The sequence below is a fragment of the Sinohyriopsis cumingii genome, chromosome 5 (genome assembly GCF_028554795.1).
Source record: "Sinohyriopsis cumingii isolate HCF-2022 chromosome 5, ASM2855479v2, whole genome shotgun sequence".
NCBI classification, from domain to species: domain Eukaryota; kingdom Metazoa; phylum Mollusca; class Bivalvia; order Unionida; family Unionidae; genus Sinohyriopsis; species Sinohyriopsis cumingii.
The window spans coordinates 26,515,911-26,540,360 of NC_142965.1; the positions used below are offsets into that span (position 1 = coordinate 26,515,911).

General features: G+C 34.1%; 1 protein-coding gene across 1 annotated transcript; it reads left to right on the forward strand.

Moving 5' to 3' along the window:
- The first annotated feature begins 463 nt into the window (after positions 1-463).
- Positions 464-9,859, forward strand: LOC149798829 (uncharacterized). Its single transcript, XM_089958090.1, has 6 exons — positions 464-655; positions 1,050-1,148; positions 3,670-3,739; positions 4,798-4,950; positions 5,223-5,377; positions 9,516-9,859. The coding sequence occupies exons 1-6, from the start codon at positions 464-466 to the stop codon at positions 9,684-9,686; spliced, it is 840 nt and encodes a 279-aa protein (XP_089814216.1). The 3' UTR covers positions 9,687-9,859.
- The last annotated feature ends 14,591 nt before the right edge of the window (positions 9,860-24,450 follow it).

Here is a 24,450-nt window from a genome sequence, read left to right on the forward strand (position 1 = left end):
TAGCAGAGTCAGATGTTAATGCAGGAACCTTAACAAACATTAAATGTGCATAGGACATTACACTATTACATTGAACAAAGTTCACGAGACTGTGTGAATGTAATATATTTAAACACATATAATATGCTCAATACCTCATCTGCAAGTACTACTCATGTGTTAGATAGATGATGTGTAACCGGTGAAAAGAAGGCGAAAAATTCCATTTGGGACAGTAGGGTCTTCCCTGTTCTTGATAGCATGTCACCATTGTCATATGGTCCGTTCTCACATAGCTCACTTTCCACACCCTGATTTCTTGCATTACTTCAGCTGTTGGTTGAAGAAATATTGATTGACAAGCAAGACTCTAGGAATACCCAGAAGAATCCCACAAAAGCTGTGAACTTCCACACCTATGTTCCAATTCTGACCAGTTCTAATAAACTGCACACTTTATTTGTAGAAACTAAATAAGTCGAAGATGCATTGGACACTGTCACTGTTGACCATTTGCTCTGTGATCCTCTGTCAAGGTGCCATGGCTCAAGATGAAAGGAAAGTCATTACATACAACACTGCTCTGCAATTTAGCATTCCCTTCAAAGAGCAGAGGAGGAGGAATCTGCTGAGAGGTTTAAAGGCTTTAAGTGCAGATGTTGCCTGCTTGCAGGAGGTAATGATGTATCTCTCTCTCTCTCTCTCTCTCTCTCTCTCTCTCTCTCTATATATATATATATATATATATATTTGTGTGTGTTTTGTGTCTTCATTGTTTTAAACAGTTTTGCTTCTCAATGCCGGAATGTAAATACATATTGTTTAAGCGTGCCACTCTTGAGTATCTTTGCGTATATTCTTTATCGTCTTCGAAAGAAAGATCTCATTTAATTCAAAATGAAGTAAAGCTTTTTCTTTCTTTCCTTAACCTACTCCAACTTTTGAGCCGTTATAGACGTATCTATGAAGGTACACGTGTTTGTTTCCTCTCTTTCCCATGTTATTACTATCGTTCTGATTTTGTTTGTTTATTTGTTTGTGAAATAAAGAGACTGTATAATTTATTTCAGGTTTACGATGGCTCTGATGTGGAATGGTTGTTGCCGAGACTTAGGAAAACGTATCCGTACTCCTTTAGTTTCACGCATGAAACGGTCACAACGCTGAAGGTAACCGAGGAACCTCCGTGCAATCGCCAGAAAATTACCGAATTCCTTACATGCGTATCGAGCCACTGCTCAGGATTCAACACGAGTGTTCACGAGGATAGAATTTCCCTCCTTTTGTGCTTACAAGCGCAGTGTGCAAGTCAGGTGTTTAGCCTCTCACAAGATTGCTTGACGTGTTTCTTTCTCCGAACAGATCTGACAGAGGCAGCTAATGTGTAAGTAAGCTCGGGTATAAGATAATTTGTGTTTATGTACTAAACCATGTGACGAATGGATTCTACGTTCAACATCTAAATATTAAATTGTCATTATATATTCGCCATTACGACGTCATGAAATCACGCTGTTGCGAGCCGGGTTGCATAACGAGACCGTGTAGGTCAGGTTTGGTTGGTTTAACGTCACATGTGACACATTATCTACTAGCTATATCAAACCGAGATAATTAGAGCTAAGTACAATTCTCCACGTCATGAGTTTACGGCAATGTATTGATTTATTGACTTTTTTTCTAATCTTTTCTCTAGCAAATAATAACAGCCATCCACAATTTTGCTGCCTTGTTTGCAAATATTTAAATTTCCGTCAAATTCATTTCTTAGAATTTCTGTCGGTTTTGTACAGTATGCACGGTGTGTGCCAACTTAACACGAAAAATGGCCCAACAGATTTGGCAATTTCTTGTGATCATTCATTATTTCCATTTACGTGTCATGAAAAATAGTTAACTTTTGTAAGAAATATGATGCACAAATTTGCAGTTTGATTTGGCTGGAAATGTTTTTTTTTTCTTTAAAAAAAGTGTTTTCAAAAATTGGTTTTCAGTGATGCTTCACTCTGAACATTTTCTATTACTTTCCGGAATTGTACAGGGTTTTCTTTGTGTGTGATTTAAAATATTCTATATAAATATATGTCAATGTCTCATTTTATTCAGTAAAAAATTTTGTCAAAATATCAAAAGCGAGGAAAAACATACATTTTGTCTTTTGTTAGTCTTTATTTGCTAATAATAAAGTCATTCGATCATTTTCCCACATACTGGTAAATATTATTTATGCCACGAGTGAAACGTCTATAAAAACCGATCATATCATACAGCCAGAGTTAAACAAAAACAAGCAAGAATCGTGATAATAAAAACATCTTAAAAATATTGTTAGTTGTTAGTTTTATTTGTAAATTTGATTGCTTTTGAGGACTCATAATTAGCTTGAATCTAGTCATAATATTCAAAAAAGGAACCCTATCCGAATGTATGTATATATACGGTTAGGGTTTCATTCTGTTAAGGATGTAAAGTATGTACGCAGTATCAATTGTATACCACGAGCTGTATACATTTTTCATTAAAAAAAACGAGGCTTGCAGAGTTTCCTTTCAATGAAAAATGTATAGGACGAGTGGTATGTAATTGATACAGCGTAGATATTATACATATTTTTTATATCACAAACAAATGCACATACTTTCTCTTTGAACTGTGTTACTATTAACTATAGACAACTGTGTATTGACCGAGGGAGAAAGTTATGAGATAGCACGGATGACCCGTCGCAGTGCAGCAAATACATAAAGGTAGAATGTTATCAAGGAGTGCAGTATATGTGATAAAGGACGTAGAATAGTATCGAATTATGCCCCACCACTGTCTGGTGGTGCGTAAAATGAAAACAAAGAGAGAAAAAAGTGGCGAGGCATTATGGACTAATCAATAGGCATTAATCATGCGAGTAAGCTGCATTTCATACACTGAATTTGTTTCATTGCACATCCGATTACCTCCATCATCCGTTTTACCTGGAAGCATTCAAACGTTTCATACTAAATAAAACAAGGCATACGAATTGGATCTTAATTCAGCTAGTCTAGTTTGAATTCCAAATTAATAAACATTATAATATACATGATAAGGTAAGTATTTACATTCGCGCTAGTGACTTATGAGACTATTTCCTTCTTTCTTCAGGTGTTTAAACCCGCAGACGAGCATAAATGTGCCTGGTCTCTTGTTATTCAGCAAACATAAGATCATCAGCGCAAGCGCAGTGGAGCATCATCCAGGATTAATGGAGATTGCAAAACAAGGCTACCTTCAAGCAGATGTACGTGATTTGCAGAGAAAGATATCAATACATGAATATTTCTTACTCGTCTTTCGAAATATTTATTATAGTCAAGCGTTAATCCTAATCTTTGTCTCCAATCAATCAAAATTTATTTTGCGCAGCTGATATAGGAATGAGCTCTTCTCATTGATGATGCCATTTATTTATTCATTTATTGCACTTTTAATACTTTTGCTTTTGTCTTCTGCAGTTGTGCATATGTGGAATACAAATAATTATACTACAAAGAGATTCAAGTGTCGTGTGTAAATCTAGTTTTCGTGCCATGAAATAATGTTGACATACGTTTGCATTTTCCTGTAAATCACTATTTTATATTATAAATGTTTTTCATTGTGTATAATGCATTAGGAGTATGCCATAAAATATGCATACCATTTTAACTGTTTCAGATCGATACAATAGGTAGAGTTGTATGCACACATCTAGCAACACCGTTTTTGGGAGATCTCTATCCAGAAGGTAAATAACACTAATTGTAAGAAGAAAAAATCCAACGAAAAATGTATGGGAATTATACAAACATTGTAAATCATTGCTCAATATGTTTGAACTGTTACCTTTGGTTGCTGAAATGGTGATGAAAGGCAGAGCTTTAGCACTGTTAATTTATAGACTTTGATTTTTATTGGCTAGAGGGAAAACTAACAAATCTTATCATACAACAAAATATACTAGCATATGAAATCTGATTATCCTAGGCTTTTTGAAAGAAACGAAGGGATGTTGCATGTTCAGATATGAGTGCTTGCGTTTTTACATGAACGATTTTGTAATATCGCACGACTATTAGGGTACCGTTCAAAATACTTGAAAATATTGGGATATGATATGGACTATAATCTATACTGTCAGAGAACCATTCACGAAACAAGACATTTAGATATGATGGGGACTATTTTCTGGACTTCAAGGTAACATTCAAGACAGACACTTAAAAACATTGGGATATGATCGGGACTTATCTGCAATACCAGTGTACCATTCAAAACACAAACTTGAAGACATTGGGATATGATATGGACTATTACCGGAACTGTTCTGCAGATACACACAAGGATGGTTGCACTTCGGCCCATTATGTAATTGTGTGTGTGTAAGTCTAATTGTGGGTCTGCAGGTAGCGACATAACACATTCAGATAGGTATATTGACCAGTAGTTTTATTGGTTCCTTATGACTGATAGAAATTGAAATAAATGTTAATAATTCTACATCAACATAGTTTATTGCACAATTGAAAATTTCAGTTATTACAATAATGATGAATGTGTCAGTTCATCAGACCACCTAAAAACGTTATTTCATCATGACAGTTCAGTATGATTAATTACTGAAACAGTTCGTTATTGTCAGCAAATGAAAACATATTTTTCACGGGAATTGTGTAATAGTGATAGTTAGTGACAATTTGATGCAATGTTTCCAGATTCTGAGTCTAGTGACTAGAGGAGCTAAGTTTAACTTGATGATGTGGGATAAGGAGCAATCTAATATATAGGTTCTTTTCATATATGTAGCGGCGCTTCCGTACAGTAGCTATGTGGAACAGAACCTGGCGGAAGTTAATAATCTCCTGACAGTTGTCAACGGTACAACGCCACTGGTTTTAGCTGGAGACTTCAATACTGGTCCTAGCCTGCCTGACATTGGTATTTGTGAACAAAATCCAGGTAAACCACTAAAATTTTTAGATAGCGACATATGTAACAAAATTATGTCGTTGCAGCTTTTCATCGTTTTTGGGCTGGTTACGAGTTCAAATATGAATATAATGCCCTTCAGAACTATAACGTTTTGCACAAACCCTGTTGAAAGTTACCAAAATCAAGAACCCTGTTGCGAACGACATTACTTACACAAATCAGCATTGGACCCGTATACACTGCAAAATGAAGTTGGAACGAATATGTTATAATGATATAACAAATTTTGTGTATTTCAGATTCATATAGAATATTAGATAGCAGTGAAGCCAACCTAACCCACACTATACTTGATGATTGCACATTTTGTACCAACAACTCATGGACTGAACACGAGTGCGACTGGACGATAGACCACATCTTTTTGCGAGGTCACACCTTTAAGGAAATCAAGGTAACGGAGAATCACTACGTTTATACATTATCTAGAATAGTCTTAACCATAGTGGTAGTAACATTTTCTATTACTCCAATATAATATATTTTCCCTTATTCTATCACGTAAAATGTGTTGGACGAAACTTGATAGATTTACATATAACCACTAAAAGATGGATTGCATAATACAGCGTGGTGTGGTGAGAGAGGTGATCAACCAGTAGATAAGTTTGCACAGTTTTAGCGGCACATCAACACACTGCTTGCAGTTTAGTGCCGTTTAGTGCCGATTAATGGGTGTTTATCGCAATAAAGACTAGCAAAGAAAGAACACATATCCTTTAAAACAACCCAAATCCTTAAAGTATAGGTTGCAACTATTGTACATAGTCCTATTAAACGTCGAAGACTTTTCCTTTTTGTACATCAACACGAGACTCATCGTAGGGCTGCAAATGTTGTCTCTATTAGTCCACCTACCATATGCAGAGGGACTCATCGGGGCCTCAGATGGAGGGATCTACTGGACATGTGTGTGAAAATATGGCTAAAGTAAGGTCCCTCACTTTGTTCATCGTTTATGTAACAGCTGAAACATATTTTCAAATAAAGAAGATAAATATTAAGTGAAGGCGAATGACAATACGAAGTAAAACACAAATACATTTTATGAGGTTTTCCTACTGAAAGTAAAACAAGTTGTACAAGATGTATTAATATGAATAAAGATTTATATTTGAAATGCTTCAGTGATGCTGCGGAGCTGATTTATCCAATATTTTCATCCTTCTATGCCATTTTTGCTCTCATCCTCAACGAATTGACATTTAAGGGCACCATAGCTTCACCGAGGGATGAGTTTCTAACGTTGTTGATAAGGTAACATTTTGGCAGATGATCACGGAAGTCATGATATTCGATCTTAGATCGGAGTCCAATGGCAATGGTGAGGGTTTAAACTCCCACTTGTCGTATTGTATACTTGAATGTAGGTCTGCTTAGAGATTGACTGATGTTGTTTCTAACTTTTCAAAAATCTCCACTCGTAGCACGTAGAGTCTAGCTTAGCTAAGACGTCTATGCGTCGCACGTAGCCTACCATAGCTAAGTCCTCCACGCATTTCACATGGAGTCTTGCTTCTTTATTGATTGTTGTGTAATCATTAGCATTAATCATCAGATAGAAAACAGTAAAAATTCAATTCAGTTTTATAATTATATCTTATTTTTTTAAGAAATGTTTGTCTTGCAATGAAGGTACAACTGCACACGGTCCATTAATTCTAAGCTGCGTCATTGTTTGATTTCCTTTATCCAGTTATTAAATCCAACATGGATAGAATTGTCAGATTTGGTCAGCTGTGTGTCATCAATGGCATCCAAAATGTCAGATTACAATACCATGGAGGCCTCATATTCTGTCAGCTCTGTATCATTAATGGCATCCAAAATGTTAGATTGCCATAACATGGAGGCCTCAGATTGTGCCAGCTGTGTCGTTAATGGCATCCAAAGTGCCAGTTCGCCATACCATGGAATCATCAAATTCTGTCAGCTTTGTGTCTTTAATGGCATCCAATGTTCTAATTTGCCATAGCACATAAGCATGAAGATATGTGTTCTTGGCTTCATTTCGTTCGCCAAGGGACATTCTCGGCATGTTCGTTAAGGGCAAGTGACCATGCTGTTACTATTTCTTTATTCAAGTACAAATTCACTTGAATGAACTGCGGATACATACAATTTTTCCAGATGACACTCTGGCATCTTTTCCCGATTCATGTAGAAGTAACTGCTAATCAGATCGACTGAATCATTAGTTTGTCCATTGCTTTTAATTCGATAGGTGCAGAATGAGTCAAGAACGACATTATACAAATATACCAATTGACATTCTAGCATCGTCATTATCGTCGCTGGCATAGAAAATATGCCGAATTCTGACTTGGGAAATCCACACAAAGCTTGGTACAACATTTGCTGTTTTCAATTATCATTCGAAACAGTTCATTCTCTGACATATATATTTTTCCTTTCCTTGTTCGTTGTTTTAGGTATGAATTGTATTAAACATCTAATACCGCGTTGTCCTTCATGTGGTGGAAATGAGTTAGTAATGCCTTGACAAGAAACGTGGATCTAATTTGGGGTCCTAGGTCTTTTACAGTTTGAATAATCACAATTTGTCCAACTTTCGTCAGAGCTTGTGTGTGACATTTTGGTCGACGAGTACGCTTATTGAAATTATTTTGTTTGTGCCAAAGTAACATCGAGTCACTATCAATTTAGCGATGGAAGCTATTTTGTGAACAGCTGATTTTATTATATATCTAAACCATGCCCTCATTGTCGTTCTACTCCTAGTACATATGATTCATCTGCTACAGTCCACTGTTTAATTATTTTCGACATATATTTTTAGAGTGACGTTTCATTTGGAGAATAGATTATTTTGTTAGCGTTCTCATTTTGTACTAATATTAACCTTACTAAAATAAGGTCTACTAACTGGAAGAGAACGAGTCGTTGCGTTTTACCTGTTTCCGCCTTTATCGTAAACATGTCTGGTAAATTCCACTTTGAAATGAATGACTTATGTCGGGTCTGATTCCCATGACATCATTTAGTGTTTCTATGTCTATGTCTAGCAGACTCCGAATCAGAATCACAAACTTTCCTGAGAAACGAATTCCAACTTTTCCGTTCGATCAGATGTCTATGTGTCCTAATTATTAACAGACTCCATATTTTCAACGATACGTTGGGCATCCTGATCGTAGTCCATACTGCCGGTAGAGGAATCTTTAAAACAATCTGTTACCATAGATAGTTTACATTATCTTGAGCATGTTTACAAGGAGTTCCACTCATGTGTAATTAGTCAATGTGACAAAAGCCATCATAAAATCTGAGAAACATTTTGGTACCCAATGCTTAAGTGGACAGTCTTCATGAAGCGAAATACGGGAAGACTTCTCTCACTCATTTGAATATTTGTACTTGTGGATATTCAGGCTCTGTGGGCCATGTTCAACCCCTAGGTTAATTTTAAGTTGAGAAATAGACGGTCAGGCCTAAAAGCGTTTAATTGGAGTAGATTTTACTTAATGCTTTAAACAATTTTTACTCTTATGCAGAGATATATTCGTTTTAACTAACGGCCATCTTCACCATCACTAGGAAGAGAAATCCATGTGACGGCATTAGAAATGAAAGTAGTTGATATTGGTGCAGCTAGAGGGAAACCATATGACCCAGGCCAATGCAACAGAAATGTTAGGCTATATATTTTTATCTGATTATCCACAACTTTGAAAACTGGCACAGTATATTAGAACTTAATGAAGATTAATACAGAAAACATATTTGAAGATGGGTGGTTTCTTTTCTCTATAAGTTGTATTATACAAGTTGTTTAAAGTACAGCTATGAACCACTTGGTATGTATGCTTCTCAATTTGTATGCCGATGCTTGTCAAAGAAATGGTGTTTTTTTTCATGGCGACTTAAAATTTTGTTTCCCTTTTATGCACTTTTAGCGTAATAAAGTTTGAGATAGGGAAATAAAACATGGAATAGGTCAATGAAACATTGTTAGTGAAACATAGGATAGATATATGAAACATTGTTACTTTCCTTGCCTGCCGAGTAACTTTACAGTCTTCTTTCAAAGGACATTTTCAGAATTTATTATTGTGAACTTCTATGACTCCACCACGGATGGCGGGGACAAATTTCAACGAGTCAGCTTATTGAATGTAGTCTCTTTTCTGTACCAATATGTTTATATACAGTCTGTAGTCTAAGAGCAGAACCTCTTGCAGATTTTCTAGGGGTTCGTTTGTTTGTTTTGATTATTTGAACTGTTTAAGTTTTTATTTTTTCATTTTTTACATAGATTGTTTGCACATCAGATGTAAATGACCGTATATTTTATTACTTTTGAGAGGAATTATATCTAAAACAGACGGCTTACTGTTTTCTTAACCTGGAAGGATTTGTTCATTGTGGTATGTATTGTGGTATGTATAGACAAATACTCACCATACTGTCTGGCAGAATTTCTGTGTAGCAGTTTTCTCATGTAAGTCTAAAGTAAAAATATGATGAAAGGAATTGTAGCTCATTACTTCATTTTCCCATCATGCTTTCAGAGAATATTTGATGACCCCAAACTAAGGAAGACGTACCACATATCTGACCACTACGGAGTGATGGTCACATTCGTAGACAACATAATCACGGAAGATGATGAAACGAGCACCCAAGTTACTGAGACCAACAGCGACGCTCATAGGTCATCAGTACTATCAATAATCACATAACAAAATGTAGACTTTACATAGCTGTTGCGAGTACGATTATCACGTAGGACAAAATAGGTGATGGAATGACCCATTGTCACTAAGCCTAGAACAACATAAGCCATACATTTTCTGTCAGCGTCGGACAAAGCAGAATGCAGCAGAAATCAGCTTATACAGACAGACTTAGCATGTTGTTTCAAGTGTGTTTGTGTGATATAACATGGGGTTTTCATTATAGTTTTTGGTAATATTAAAAACTACTTTTCGTAATTATTGTCTTAATTATTTATTCTATTCATATCCCCAGGACGTAAAAGGAAACCTCAGTGTAATCCCTTTCTAAATCATTATTGCTGCGATGAAGAAAAGGATATAATTCTATTTATTTACAAAATGAACATGTAAAATCTTCAGTCTGAAAATTTTGATCAAACACCAACCATTCGAGAGTGTGCAGAATTATTATATATTGCTAGTGATAATTCCTTATTCCGAACCGATGAAGTGTTTAGAAACCTAAAGTTTTAGGAATAGAATAACAGGTCGATGGAACTTAATTTTGGACACAGGAAGAAATATAAATACTTAGGCACAAATATGATAGACGGGTACATAAAATATAATTTCTAAATGTACTAAGCAAGATGTATATAAGAAGATATAAGTTTCTTGGCTCCTAAATAAAGAAAGGAAGAAGATGGAGACAATGTGCAAGGTTAATTAAAGGTAACAGTTAATGTTTAGTTCAGAAAGTTTGAAGAATTAAAGGTTTTTGAATTAGAGGCGTGTGGATTGGTATCAATGTATAGGAGATAATATCACAATGTAGGTAATGTGATGGATAATCAGGGACGGTTTGTGACCTGAAATCATTTCACTATAGTAAACATTGCAAGTAACAATGGATAACCATTATGAAAACTATCCTACTGATAGGAAGAAAAAACTAATGATGTACGTATTGCCTTAATTAACCATTTTCAACCAGATTTCAGTGACTTTGAAAGAAAACTAAAACTGAAAAGCAAATTTTAAAGTAAATTTTGTTTCTCCGATAATACGTAACCAATCACATTACATTATGAATATTAACATGCTCCCTCGCGAATCCAGTCCTAGTAAAAGACGAAAATCGTCTTTTCATGTTAATATCAATAGAGAGAAGTCAATAACTCTTGCTCGTCGCTTTTGCGCCACCAGGTGTCGCTACTTTCTGGTTGAGCGTGATACTAAGGGACAATTGATTTAGTACGTACGCATGGAGCGGGGAGCGGGGTTAACCCAAAAGCATATGGTTGTGTATTGGGGTGGGGGGGTCTACTGGTAATGTACGTACGCATAGGAAACGGGGAGGGGGGATCTCGATAATAAGTTGACAATACGTAATCTGTTCGACTGCGTTCATTCGGTGTTTGGATTTTAGCGGACACTAGACAAACTTCTTAAACTTACGCAGCTTATTTCTTTGATTGCAGCCAGACATTCAACTTCGGTGGATTATCTGTTTTATTAAACACGTTAATATTATTAATCCTTGATCGTTTCTACGTGGATTAAATATAGGCCGTTCTATAGAATTGGGTATGGGGGTCAAGCATACATACGCAGGTGGGGGCGGATTTGTAAATGTATTCATGCATACAAGGAGGGGGAAGGGTCAAGCTTTGCCAGATTTTTGCGTACATACTAAATGGATGGCCCCTAACGACGATGTTTGTATAGCATAGTGACAGCTTGGAAGTAACATGATTCAGTAAAAATAATAATAATAATAATAATAATAATAATAATAATACGGTTTTAGATAGGCTTTAATTTACATTTTCTTAAATTATTTACACTATAAGAACAAAATGTAAAAAACCCCAAAACATTCATTCGTGCTATAACACCTCCTTTACTGTTTATAGGTTCGTCAAAACTGGGGATAAACCTACTTTGCATACAGTATGACGTCATGTAGATACATTTCGTTAGAAAGGGGGATCGTCTCAAAATGTCTCTCTCTCTCTGTGACACTCATCCACTTTACAAATTGTCTCATCATATGATTAAGCTAAGTTTATGAGCATAAATTGCTGATGTGTTTTACAATATAACTTAAAGTAGGTTTAATCATTCTTGTTATTTACTTAATGCTACATTAATGCAAAGAATACAGTTCTGTTAACTATTAATTTTATGTCTCCAATTATTAGATTGAAATCCACATTTAAACAAGTCATTTAATCTTCCTATTTTATGTATGCACTATGTTCTACGGGTTTTGAAAAGTCTATTATATGACGTAATCTTTAGAAGCTGTATTTGCTTGAAAAATTGGTATGCTCTACACTGATGAAAGTTATCATAATAACTAAATAGCAATGAAGTGATCGAAGCACGCAATCATGCACGCATGCACACACTGACACACACACAGATATATATATATATATAATCATGCACACACTGACACACACACAGATATATATATATATATATATATATATATATATATATATATATATATATATATATATATATATATATATGATACTTCACTTGTCTGTGGTAGATCTGTCTGTCTGTCTGGAGAAGATTTTTAAGTGCCATTGGAGTAAGAACCATTCAACGTTTACAAACGAATTTTTGCTAACCTTTTGGTATGCCTACGTGGATAAAATGAATTAAATTTTAAAGGCATTACAGCCGTCTTATTATTACATATTTTAAAACTGTTTATAGGTGGACATGTTTTAAAAACAATAAAGCATTGTTATGAAGTATAATCGTAAACCTCTCGGGTCAGAAAAAAGAAAGAAATTTAAGTCACATTTACATTAGCATGTAGCTGACCTAATTAAATTTTCTGCAAATTTCATCGATTCGTTTATTTATTTAGTTTTTACACATTTTGTAAAATTGTTAGGACTTTTACGTTATGAAATTAAACCTTGTCAGAACTATTAAACAATAAGAGTTGACACTGACAAAGATAGGAAAATGTCTCGCTTTTTCGCATTTTGATCTAAATAAAACCGAGACAAGAAATAAAAACATAGATAACCAAGTGAAAATATCACATATACTCATCTTCATTCTCGTGGCACAGAAGCTGAGTAAAAAAAGATAATCATTTCAATTTTCTATTTTGAACAATAGTTAAACACCCCACAGTATCGACATTCTTCCCCTTGGTGGGATATTAGGCTGTTTAATTAGATGCCATGGACGATGCTTTGTTCCATTTCTTTATTTGTTGGTAACGCTGACTTTTTAAACCAGCGCACTTATTAATATCAGATGGTATAGTACCTCTGCATGAACAAAGACCGAATCCTGCGATACCGATATGTGAATGTACTGATTGAAAACAATACAATTTAATTATGAAAAAGGACATTATACACACTAGTAGAAACACATTAAAATATATTCAGTAGATAAGGCAAGGAAATTGACCATTATGTAGGAAAATGAAATAACAAAATTCTTCTGCAGACATCTACAAACTCGAAATAGAAGCCTGTAGAGATAATTAGTATTTTTAAAAATAAATCTTATTGTTTTTATTTGCTTCAATTTCTAGCAGTTATTTGAGTTATTGCTCTGCTGTGTGATAATCAGTATTACCCGAATTCTCTGTAATCAAGTGAGCAGCCGTCTTGATTGAATTATTTCAGTCGGGTTTTTACATCATGCAATGTGCACCCTATGGTCAAGCTTTACTTGATGCATACATAGACAGCTTATATTTTGCTATAATACTAGGTGGCTAATGTTTACATAGATAGCTCTGCGGGATCTTTGTACATATAGGAAATAGGAACATAAACCAGCGAGTCTAATCTATTAAGCTCACTATGGAATTATAATAAAACAGTAGCAATAGTACATTAGTCTCTTCTTCGAATAGTTGTGTTGAATAGTTGTGTAATATCGATCTGGACTTAAATACTGTACAACTGTTGCGGATAATGCCAACCAATATATGCTTTACTTTTCATTTTAAGCATTCTTCTTTGATACAGATATCCCTTTTATAAATATTAGTATCTTCTTTTAACTGACTTTTCTAATCAATATATCTCTGAGAGAGCGACAGGAGAGGACGTTGCCTTTAACTCTATGTTCTTTCCTTTTAATGTGGCTGCAACGTCTTTGGATATTGTACTTGTGGTAAGTATACATGATTTAAGCACACGGGTAATACAAATGACTGCTCGGATGTGTTCGACAAATCATCCTGAATTAGTCTAAATAACATTAGTTTTAGCTGTTATTAAAATAGAGAAAAGGAATTTTGTCAGTCTAGACAATACCAGCTTCTGAAGTACACTGTATAAATTACAAAATATATAAAATGTAAACAATGGCGTCGGCTTCCTTTTTACAATTTACCTCTGCAGTCCAGGAAGTGAGAATGACCAAGCTGAGCTAGCAGTTTGTGATAGGAGCGCGTCTTGAATAAAGCCACCTTATAGCCCATACTACAGCAACAGTCATACATGAAAATAAAAGGAATCAGCAATTCTTTTCACATGACCTCAAATTTATATCGTCTTTTTTTAATACCCAGCACAATCAGTGAGGAAACCCGTGGAAATTTGTATTTTTTACAAATCTAACCCCCTATGCAAAATCCGAACCTGTAAACCGCCAACTAAAACAAATATGTAAATTTACGCAATTATTTTGCTTAGTTTCATATCATCATGACTGATGCTTTCGATAAACGGGTAGATTAACATTAATGTTATGTATGCAAAAATGCTAATTATACTTTTTTTGCTGTTACTTACGTAATATACCATGCGGCGGTATTTTGTGTGCGATGTTATTAAGTATGGTGTAGTTAGAAGCATTAGAAAACAAAAATATTTAAAGAAACGTTAGAGGACAGTTGCGTTTAAGATAAGCTTCCAAAATTTAGGAGTCATGGAAATAGTTTATACATTACTTTTCTGTTTTACAACTTGTGTGCTTGCACGCTGGATCAATACTAAGAAATGTAAACAAAAATGTAATTTTGTGTAGAATCAGAGTAAAAACATCTGTAGTTGGCTTAAAATATTTGCCTTTTTAGAGCGAGATCACAGTGATATAAGTGCCTAACTATACTCAAGGTCTCCAAACTATTTAGTATATATAATTAAGTACCACCAAATTACAACATGATAAGGTTAAAAGCAAACAATAAAAATAAAAATGTATACATAATTTGCGTAGTAAACAACCTAGTTATCAGAACGCCATATAAGAGGAGGAGGTATTGTCCAAAGTTCACACATCGGAAGCCTCATAACACAATGGTAGCAAACCAAAAAAACAAGAACTGTCCAATGAAACCCTTCTTTGTAAACATAACAGGCCAGTTCAGCAGGATAGACTCAAGGAAGGATCTGGCCCAACGTATCGCTTGTATAGCTATGGGTGAAGGCAACACATACAGTGATAACTGCGAATATGGTACTCTCGAGCAGGAAAAATAAAAATATCCAAAACACCTCATATCAAACGTGGTCACACCATGTGCAGTAGAAACTGGTTCCATTCCGATCTAACATGCATTGTAGCATAATGATTAGCTACTGAGGTGAACTGTTTGTAAAAGCACTTGGTAAACACTAGATAAGAAAATAAGTGATAACCTAATCGACAGTTTTAAAGATTATAGATTTACAGAGTTGTAAACTGAAATATACTAAGGTTTTCTCAGTTATAGGCGCAAAGACAAAACATAAACCACCCAAGAATTTACTAATTCAAAATATTTGAAAGCACAATTTATGTACATAACATTATCAAACAAATTTACTTCATATTTGAATAGAAACAACGAAACAAACAGGCAATTCACTCTGATCTTCGTCTACTCCTCAGTTTATTGCACAATGTGTTAAATATAAGTCAAATAAATTATAAATATAAAGATATACTACACAGAAAACAACTCATACAAGCCATTAGATATGTTAGACACTTACAAATAGAGAACATGATTATTTTAAAAGTCATTTTACATTTTATGAGAATGTTTCTCTCATAAACTCTTATCAATGCTCTTTTCTATGACCAGAAGGAGAGAGAGAGAAAGAGAGAGAGAGAGGGAGAGAGAGAGAGAGAGAGAGAGAGAGAGAGAGAGAGAGAGAGAGAGAGAGAGAGAGAGAGAGAGAAGAAAAGAGTTCTGGCTCTCTTAACAAAAGGGGTGTCATCACAACGGTGTAGATACGGCTACATCTTTTGAAATGAGGTGCGGGAATCGATGTAACAAAGGACAGACAGAGTCTCCTGATTTTTAGACGAACTAACTTTATATATATATATATATATATATATATATATATATATATATATATATATATACATTCTAGAGACACATCTTATAAAACCTTTCTATTTAAAATACCCGAAATAAGATTACACTTTTCCTTTGAGCTTACCTACTTCATACATTTGTATAATTTCTCCACTTTAGAATATAATACAGATAGTTAAATCTCGATTAACTTCATAGTAGCCAAAGAATATAAAATCCAATAGTTGTGATTAATACAATAATTGTTTTATTACTTAAAGAATATTTTATTTCCACATTAAATCTAAACATGAAATTGGTAGCTAATTAGTCCTTTCGAATAATAATTACCATAAATATGAATGAATATACGTTCTTTGAAACAATTAAACATTTCATTAGAGTATAATATAAAATAAAAGGAACTCAGAAAAATGTTGCAAAATATGAACTTTACCGTTAAAATCTCAAATATAAAAAAGTCTCTATTCTTTAAAGAAGTTTACGAACACAGACTATTCTAACCTTTAAGAAAAGACGTACAGAGTTTCCTGATTCTCCTTGGAAAGAACTAATTTTGCGCAAACCTGCTCTCAATTTATACGCAATTATGAACGTATGCTTATGGCCAATTATGGACCCTCGTCTAGTTTTCTTACGTTCGTTCGTTTCGAATCAGAACGAGGCTCCTGTCTCTTTTCTACTGAACCGTCCGTGTCTGAGTATGTCATCAGAGAAACAATTCTGTCGCATCAGCCTGCTCGTTTAAAAAAACGCGTGAATCTCGTTGCTTACTCAATCAAAGAGAATATATGGAACCCGCTAGTTCAGCAACTTGGGAGTTATGCACTTGCTCGAAGATCACTTTAATACAATTTAGAGAAAATGTCAATCTTGTTACTTTTACTAAAATATTCTGTCCTAATATTACTATACCACCAGTACCACCAGGTAGTAAAGCTGATGCCGTGTGTAGCATATCCAAACAAATAGTTTGTAATATGTTTCAGTCCGACCTGTATTGTCCAGAGCAATTTATCGAGGCTGCTTTCGTCACCTAGTCATGTTTCATCTACTTCTCCACCAGGCTGTTTATCTCGTCCTGTTAAACAGCAGCAAGTGTTAAACGTTTTTCCTTAGACAGATGTTTGAACCTTTTACTAAAGGTACATTTCCTCCAAAGTTAATGTTGGTCTAGACGTGCAAAATGCACAATTGTTTGTTAATTTCAGTGCTATGTAATACATTTCTTATTGACAGCATCTAATTTCATTCTTCCCTCATTCCCTTCCTTTAATTTTGGAGACGTTAAAAATAACGCGTGTGTCACCTCCCGTCTTCTACCGCTTTGCATGGCTTCCACAGGACGATTTTTAATACTGCGATATCTCGTGAGATTGTAATCGTTTACACGATTATAAAAGTTCACAAAACTTGTTTTTGAACGTATGCAATGTACCTTTAGTGACAGTATATCTATATTTGCAAATAATTTTCATTTAATATTTCCATCTCTAAAATAACATCTTGATTTCATCACACTTACATGTTCCTTGGATGGGGAAGAATGTGATTACATGTTTAAAATAAGCATTGACGCTTTTTCATCTAATAATAACAATAATAATAATAACAACGACAACAAAAACACTACTGCTACTACTGATATATTTTACTTCTATAGTGAAACCTGTCTTTAAAGACATCCCTTTATACCAACAAATAATGATCTTTCAAGAAAGGTGGTACGTTTTTCGGGAATATCACATTATGCAAGATGAAACAATCATGAAAAAGTGGTCTTTGATGGCAGGTTGTCTTCTATTACATTGTTGTTTCAAGTTAGAGTTTACTGCAATAATTAAAAATTATCCAAAATCTATAATGTCCTACTTTGTTAATCTATCGCCCCAAAACATAACCCTAGAAAAGAGTGGAGTAGATAGAAAGATAAATTGTAATGCCTCAAAACACGTAGTTATCACATGCTAAAAATGATGCTTAGACGTGATGTCTACAAATGCTTTATCGTGTGTGCTAGATGAATGAAGAGTAAATACGATGTGATCTTCCTCCAAGACAACAGTATAGATCAGTTGACCGTTCTGAGTTTTAACTTGAATAGGCTGCCGAATATCGAACAACTAACATGTCACTCTGATATGAACAGCGTTTATTTCAATAGGATGTTATCAGTGACTTTATTTGGCTTACATGTCATTAGATGATTGGTTTTGATAAGCTTATCGCACCCTCTATCATAACAGAAAAATAGGCTAATATCTATGTTCTAAAAAGTATTCACTGAGCATAAAATTTATATCATTAAACGAGAGAGGACGTATATAGTATTAACAAACTAAACATTTACTTACATAGAGAAATATATATACAATATTTCCCAACTAAACAGTTACTTATAAAAATAAACACGGATACAATATTAACCAACTAAATATATACTTACATAGAAAGATAGCCATTAATGACACCTTGGTTACAACATTAATATATTCAGATTTTAATGCTGTAAACATAAGTGATGAATCCATTAATACAATATTTACAGTAATTATTTTTTTTTATACCGTCAGATGTTTGATCAGAACCCTAATTCATTCATTCATAACAGTATATAAAAACAATCCAAAACTCTGCAAAACAACCTTTGAGTCCAGTCAGCATGGATACTAAATAGATTGATCGTTTTGAGTTCTTACAGGTTATTTTGTCTTGCGGCACGAGGATAACATTTGTCTTCTTCTTAAACTGATAAACGCTTGTAAGAAGAATCAAAATATTTTTGTGCGCGTGTCATATTCTATGGAGCGGAACATAGTGATACATACGTAAAGACATCTGCCCGTCCGTACATTCGTGAGTATGTCTGAAATTTGTTTTCTAGAAATAATAGTATAATGGTTGAGTGTATTCAAACCATATTTGGCATATACGTTTTTATCATGAAAGACTATTCCAAGTTCGATTTTTACTACAATTATATTAGATATATATCCATGTATGGACTCAAAGTTTACATTTCTGTATACGAATTAGATTGTTCTAAATGACTCATTATATACAACGGTTACCGCAAAACAGTCGCAGGATTATGTTGATCAAATTTAATTTTAACGAAACGAATGGACTCTGTAGATCTTCCACTGACGGACTTATTAAAATTTTAAAACTTCCGACTGGAGGGTGGGGGGTCATTAAAAGGTAACTACTCTTTCCTGTGTTTAAAGTCATCAGAGTAAATATACATGTGACAAAATAAGAAAATCTTTTAACATGATTTACATGAACTTTCTGTAACATTTTATTTCGAACAACTACTCTGTCAGCAGCTGGTAGTTAGTAGATATATTTGTCAATTGAAAGAAATATATTCAATTTTTGCAACAAGTATATTGAAAGAATAAAAAAAAAGAAAAAATGTCCAACAGGGTCATTTAAGGTTGGATGGTTCTTGCCTTTCATAGCGTTGGATTTGGCGATGATTCTGGTTAATATGCTGTATGAAAGCGGCTTTGTCGGGTTTGTGTGCTTAGATCTAAAAACATATGTTTATGCATGACTAATTATATGCCTTTGAATTTATATGTTAATGTAGGATTGATTATGTGCATTAGGGTTGCTATTTTAAAAGTTTTGGAATAGTTAGTTATTCAAACGTAAATAACAAAATAAGGAGACAGGCTCATATGTTTAAATACGTAAATTAAATAAAACCTAGAAATAATACATGCCTATTTGCCTATCGTTTCACTTCTATAGTCTTTTGTTTCAAATTATACCACTTCTTCTTAATTGAATCACAAAGTTCGAATCTGATGCATGCATTAGATTCTTTGCTTAGTTGCAAAACGAGTCTGACTGGTAAAGATACAGCCTGGCCATCAACCTGATGTGGGATGCCAGTCACGTCATCTCGAATTTTCATCCGTTTCTTCCATGATGTCATCTTCCACTTTCACGATCTTACGTTTTATTCCCAATATTGCAGAATTTAACAATGAAGAGCTTGGAAGTTTGAGGTTTTCGAGTTTTGTATGTACCACTATTATATCATTAAAGTACATATCGCTTTTGTCGTGATTTGTATCGAGTAAGAACTGACCAAGGTATTCCACTGTTAATTCATCGGCGTTTACTTTAATGTTTTTTTTAATTAGAATTGATCGAGGCTGTTAATTGCATTTGTCAAGGTCCACTTCTGTTTCTGAAGGTATCATTTCTCTTTGTTTTTCAGATTTATTCCCTCAAGATTTTTATTCCCAATTCGTCGGCTTCAGTGTATTTCTCAGCTTGTTTCAGCCTTTCTTCTGTGCGGCATTTTATTTCGTTAGTTACATCGTAAATAACTTTTTGTTACATCACTGTACACTATGCTGTTATTCTCTTGAACTTTCAACAGTCCTTCAAGTTTTAGAGCTTTTATTTCCTACTAAACGTCAGTGCTCTTCCTCTACGCTGCCTTTGATCTAACAGGCTGGTTCAAAAAGCTATCCAGTCCCTCCTTTGCACGAAGTGAATGATAATTAAGTGTAAATGTTATTGAAATTTTGTAAACACAGCTTTGACTAAAGCACTCAAAAGGCTATTGTATGTCTTACTCGAGTCAACCCAGACCTATTAACCGTTCAGGGTATTCAACTTTAAATTCTAATATAGAATTAGTAAAGACAGATCACACTGACCCGAAGGTGTTGATGTCAAGGGAAAGTTTGCAGTGACATTAAAGAGCGTATATGTGTTAGATAAATGGTTTTGATAAATTATTTGCACCGTTGATAATAATGGAAACACAAACAAGTTCCTATTCGTGTTCTGAAAGTTATGAACGGAGCAAAAGTTCATATCTTTAAACTAATTAGTCACATTTGTACAATTTTAGCCTTCACTTACTTACCAAAATGCGTATTAATACAACACAAATTACTGCAGTTGTGCAGTTTGCTTAATGCTGTACCCATGGGTAATTAATTAATTGATGCAATAATTACAGTTGTTCATTCGTTTTTCACGCACATTTCTCTTATTTGTTTCCGCTCAATGTCATTAGAAAGCAGCTTCATTGTGTTCAAACAATATTTTGTACAAACGTTGTCATCAAGAAAATATAGTCCGATTTCGATTTTCACAAACGTTTAGGATCCGATTTACAGTCCTTTAAGTAGAAGATATAGCGTTCAGTTTAAAAATAAATATGAGTAATTTTGCAATAAGCAGAATTACGTTTCAGAAAAATAATAATAAAACACTATTTCTTTCCAGCAGGGTCATTTAATATTAAAATGTGGTTTCCCTTCATTAGCATAGATACAATTCTGATTGGCCCTTATGTAAAGGATGAGACATACATGCATTCGTGTGTTACTGAATGAGTGGATGGGATACTTATTAAAACAAATAAAACATTTAACAGTGCTTACATTAATTGTTTTGATACATTTTAGTTCGAACAACTAATCTGTCTTAGCAATCAGTAGTTAGTAGATATATTTGTCAATTTTAAGAAATATTTTCAACTTGCAACATGTATATTTAAAAAAAACATTTTTAAAAACAACTGTCCAACATGATCATTTAAGGTTGGATGGTACTTGCCTTTCATAACATTTTCTTTTGTGGAAGGAATGACTATCCATATATGATTTTGATTGCTACTGATATAAAGCATGAGACATAACCTTACAAGTGTGTTACTGAGTCAATGGATGGAAAAATTATAACATACTAAATAATGCCCTTCTAAAATACACGCCGATTTTCCTGCCAAGAGTACAGGGTAAAAATACCTACTAATAATGACTTAGCCGTCACGCTTCACTGCCGTCGATGATTCTTGTTCATTTGTTGTTTGAAAGCGGCTTCGTCGGCTTTGTGTGCTTGAATGTTTTAGTTATATAGGTTAATGTAGAATTGATTATATGCATTAAGGTTTATATTTTATATCCTTTGGAATATTTAGATATGTTACATGGATTCAAATGTAAATATCAAAAATAAATAGAAAAAGTCTCAAATGTTTAAATAATCAAATGAAATAAAACCTAGAAATAATAAATGTCTATATACACATCTTTTCACTTCTACGGCCTTCTGTTCCAAATTATTTAACTTGCCCCTAATTGAATCAAAAATTCGATTCTGATATATGCATAGAATTCATTATTTAGTTAGGTTTCCGTAAACCCAACTGGTTTAGTACCAGTCTGATTGGTAAAGATGCAGTCTGTTCACCAACCTGATATAGATACCAGTCACGTCATCACGAATTTTCGTGCCGGTGTCTTCCATGATGTCATTCTCCACTTTCATGATCTTTCTTTTTGTTTCCATAATGCAGAGTTTAACAAAGATGGACTTAGGCGTTTAAAGGTTTTCGATTTTTCTATGTATGACTATTATCATTAAGGGTAAGGGATATGTCTCTTACTTGTTGATTTGTACAGAACTAGAACTGACGGAGGTCTTCCACCTTTTGTTTTTCAGCTATCACTTTTATGTTGTTTTTAGACTTGTTCGTGTCTGTTAAAACTATAGTTGTCAAGATCTACTTCTACTTCTGTTCCTGAAGTACAGCAATTTTCGTAGCTTTTTTAGATTTAATCTCTCAAGATTTTGTATTCCCTTTTCCTCATTTTTACGCTGATCCTCTTCTTGTTTCAGACTTTCTTCTATGCAACTTTGTCTTTCGTTTGTTACATTGTACATAACTTTTTGTTACATTATTCTCCACTTATGCTTCTATTCTCTTCTCCTTTTGGCAACCATTAAAGTGTAATTGTAGAGTTTTTATTTCCGACAAAACGCTTGATGCCGATCTACCAGGCAGGTTCGGAACGCTATCCAGTCATTCCTTTGCACCAAGTCAATTACGTTTAACTGTGAAAGCTATTTTTCCTTTTTCCTTTGCTGGCGTCAATTTAGGTGGATACGTACTGGGTAGAGTACGGTAGTGTGAAAATCCAGTCCTATATGGACAATTGGATTTGTTATTTAAATTTGTAAACGCGGGTTGGACCAAAGCACTCTAAATGCCAATGTATTTCTTAGCGTAGTCAGCGGGAGCGTGTATGAGATGACAAACATAATACCCGGTAGTGGTACCTTCCACACTGAACTAACAAGACAATGCTTTGTCACGTGTGTTAGAGTAATATGGTGTCATCGTCCTCCAAGACATCACAAAAGTCAACTCAGACCAATTGAACAGATCACACTGACCCGAAGTGTGTTAATGTCAACGGAAAGTTCGGAGTTACATCAAAGAGCGTACGGGTGTTAGATGAATGGTTTTGATAAATTGTTAACATTGTTTATTATCACAGAAACACAAACACGTTCTTATTCGTGTTCTGAAAATTATGAACGGAGCAAAACTTTATATCTTTAAACTAATTAGGTCATATATTTACAAATTAAGCATTTGCTTACGTATAGAAATACGTATTAATACTACATACTTTTTCCGGAGTTGTGCAGTTTGCTTAATACTGTTTACATGGGTAGTTAATTAATTGATGTAATAATTATTGCTGTTCATAGGTGTTTTCATGCGTATGCTTCTGCCTTGTTTCCGCTCAGTCATTAGAAAGATTCATTGAGTTCAAACAATATTTGGTACAAAAGTTGTTATCGAGAAAATATAGTCCGAGTTCGATTTTCACCAAAATCAAATCCGATTTACAGGCCTTTATCGATTCACAGTTTGCATTCCAACGCAATTAGAAATATATTAATTTAAATTTAAACGAAAAATATGTTCCAAAATAGATCTCACAGTTTGAGACTTATCAGGGTTTAAGGAGTTTCGCAGGGGGTTGGTGTGTGCAATAAAGTTTCATTTCTTGTGTTTAAATTCATTAAATTTCAGTTATTTTCTCCCTGTCTCTAATGACATCACAGAGAAAATACATTTGAAATAATGTGAAAGATATTTAACATGGTGGAAAAGAATTTTCTTTTATTTCGAACAATAAATCTCTTTTAGCATCCAGTAAATAAAATATATAATTGTCATTTAATAAAAATATATTCAATTTGCAATAAGGATATTTAAATTTTAAAGTTACTAAAAGAAACAATTCTGTCAGGTAGGGTTAGTTAAGGTAAGAATGTAATTTCCCTTTACTGGCAGAAAGGTTTGGTAGATGTGATTTTGAATTGCCCTCATGTAAAAGATCAGACATACATGCATACGTTTGATACTGAATGAATGGATGAATAAATTATAATATATTAAATAATGCCTGGCTAAAATACACACTTACTGTATGTGTGTGCGTTGTTTATTTAAAATAATGATACAAATTGTTTATAAAGTTTTCTTTGTTGGCTATCTCTGTTTATCAAAACCATGTTGGCTACCTCTAATGTATAAATGACTAACACCATAAATAATTTTATAATTAAAAGTTCTTTAATATATCAGACTCTATCGAAACGGTGAATTGAATATGTTTTCTTTAATGATCATGCCCCAGGACTAGA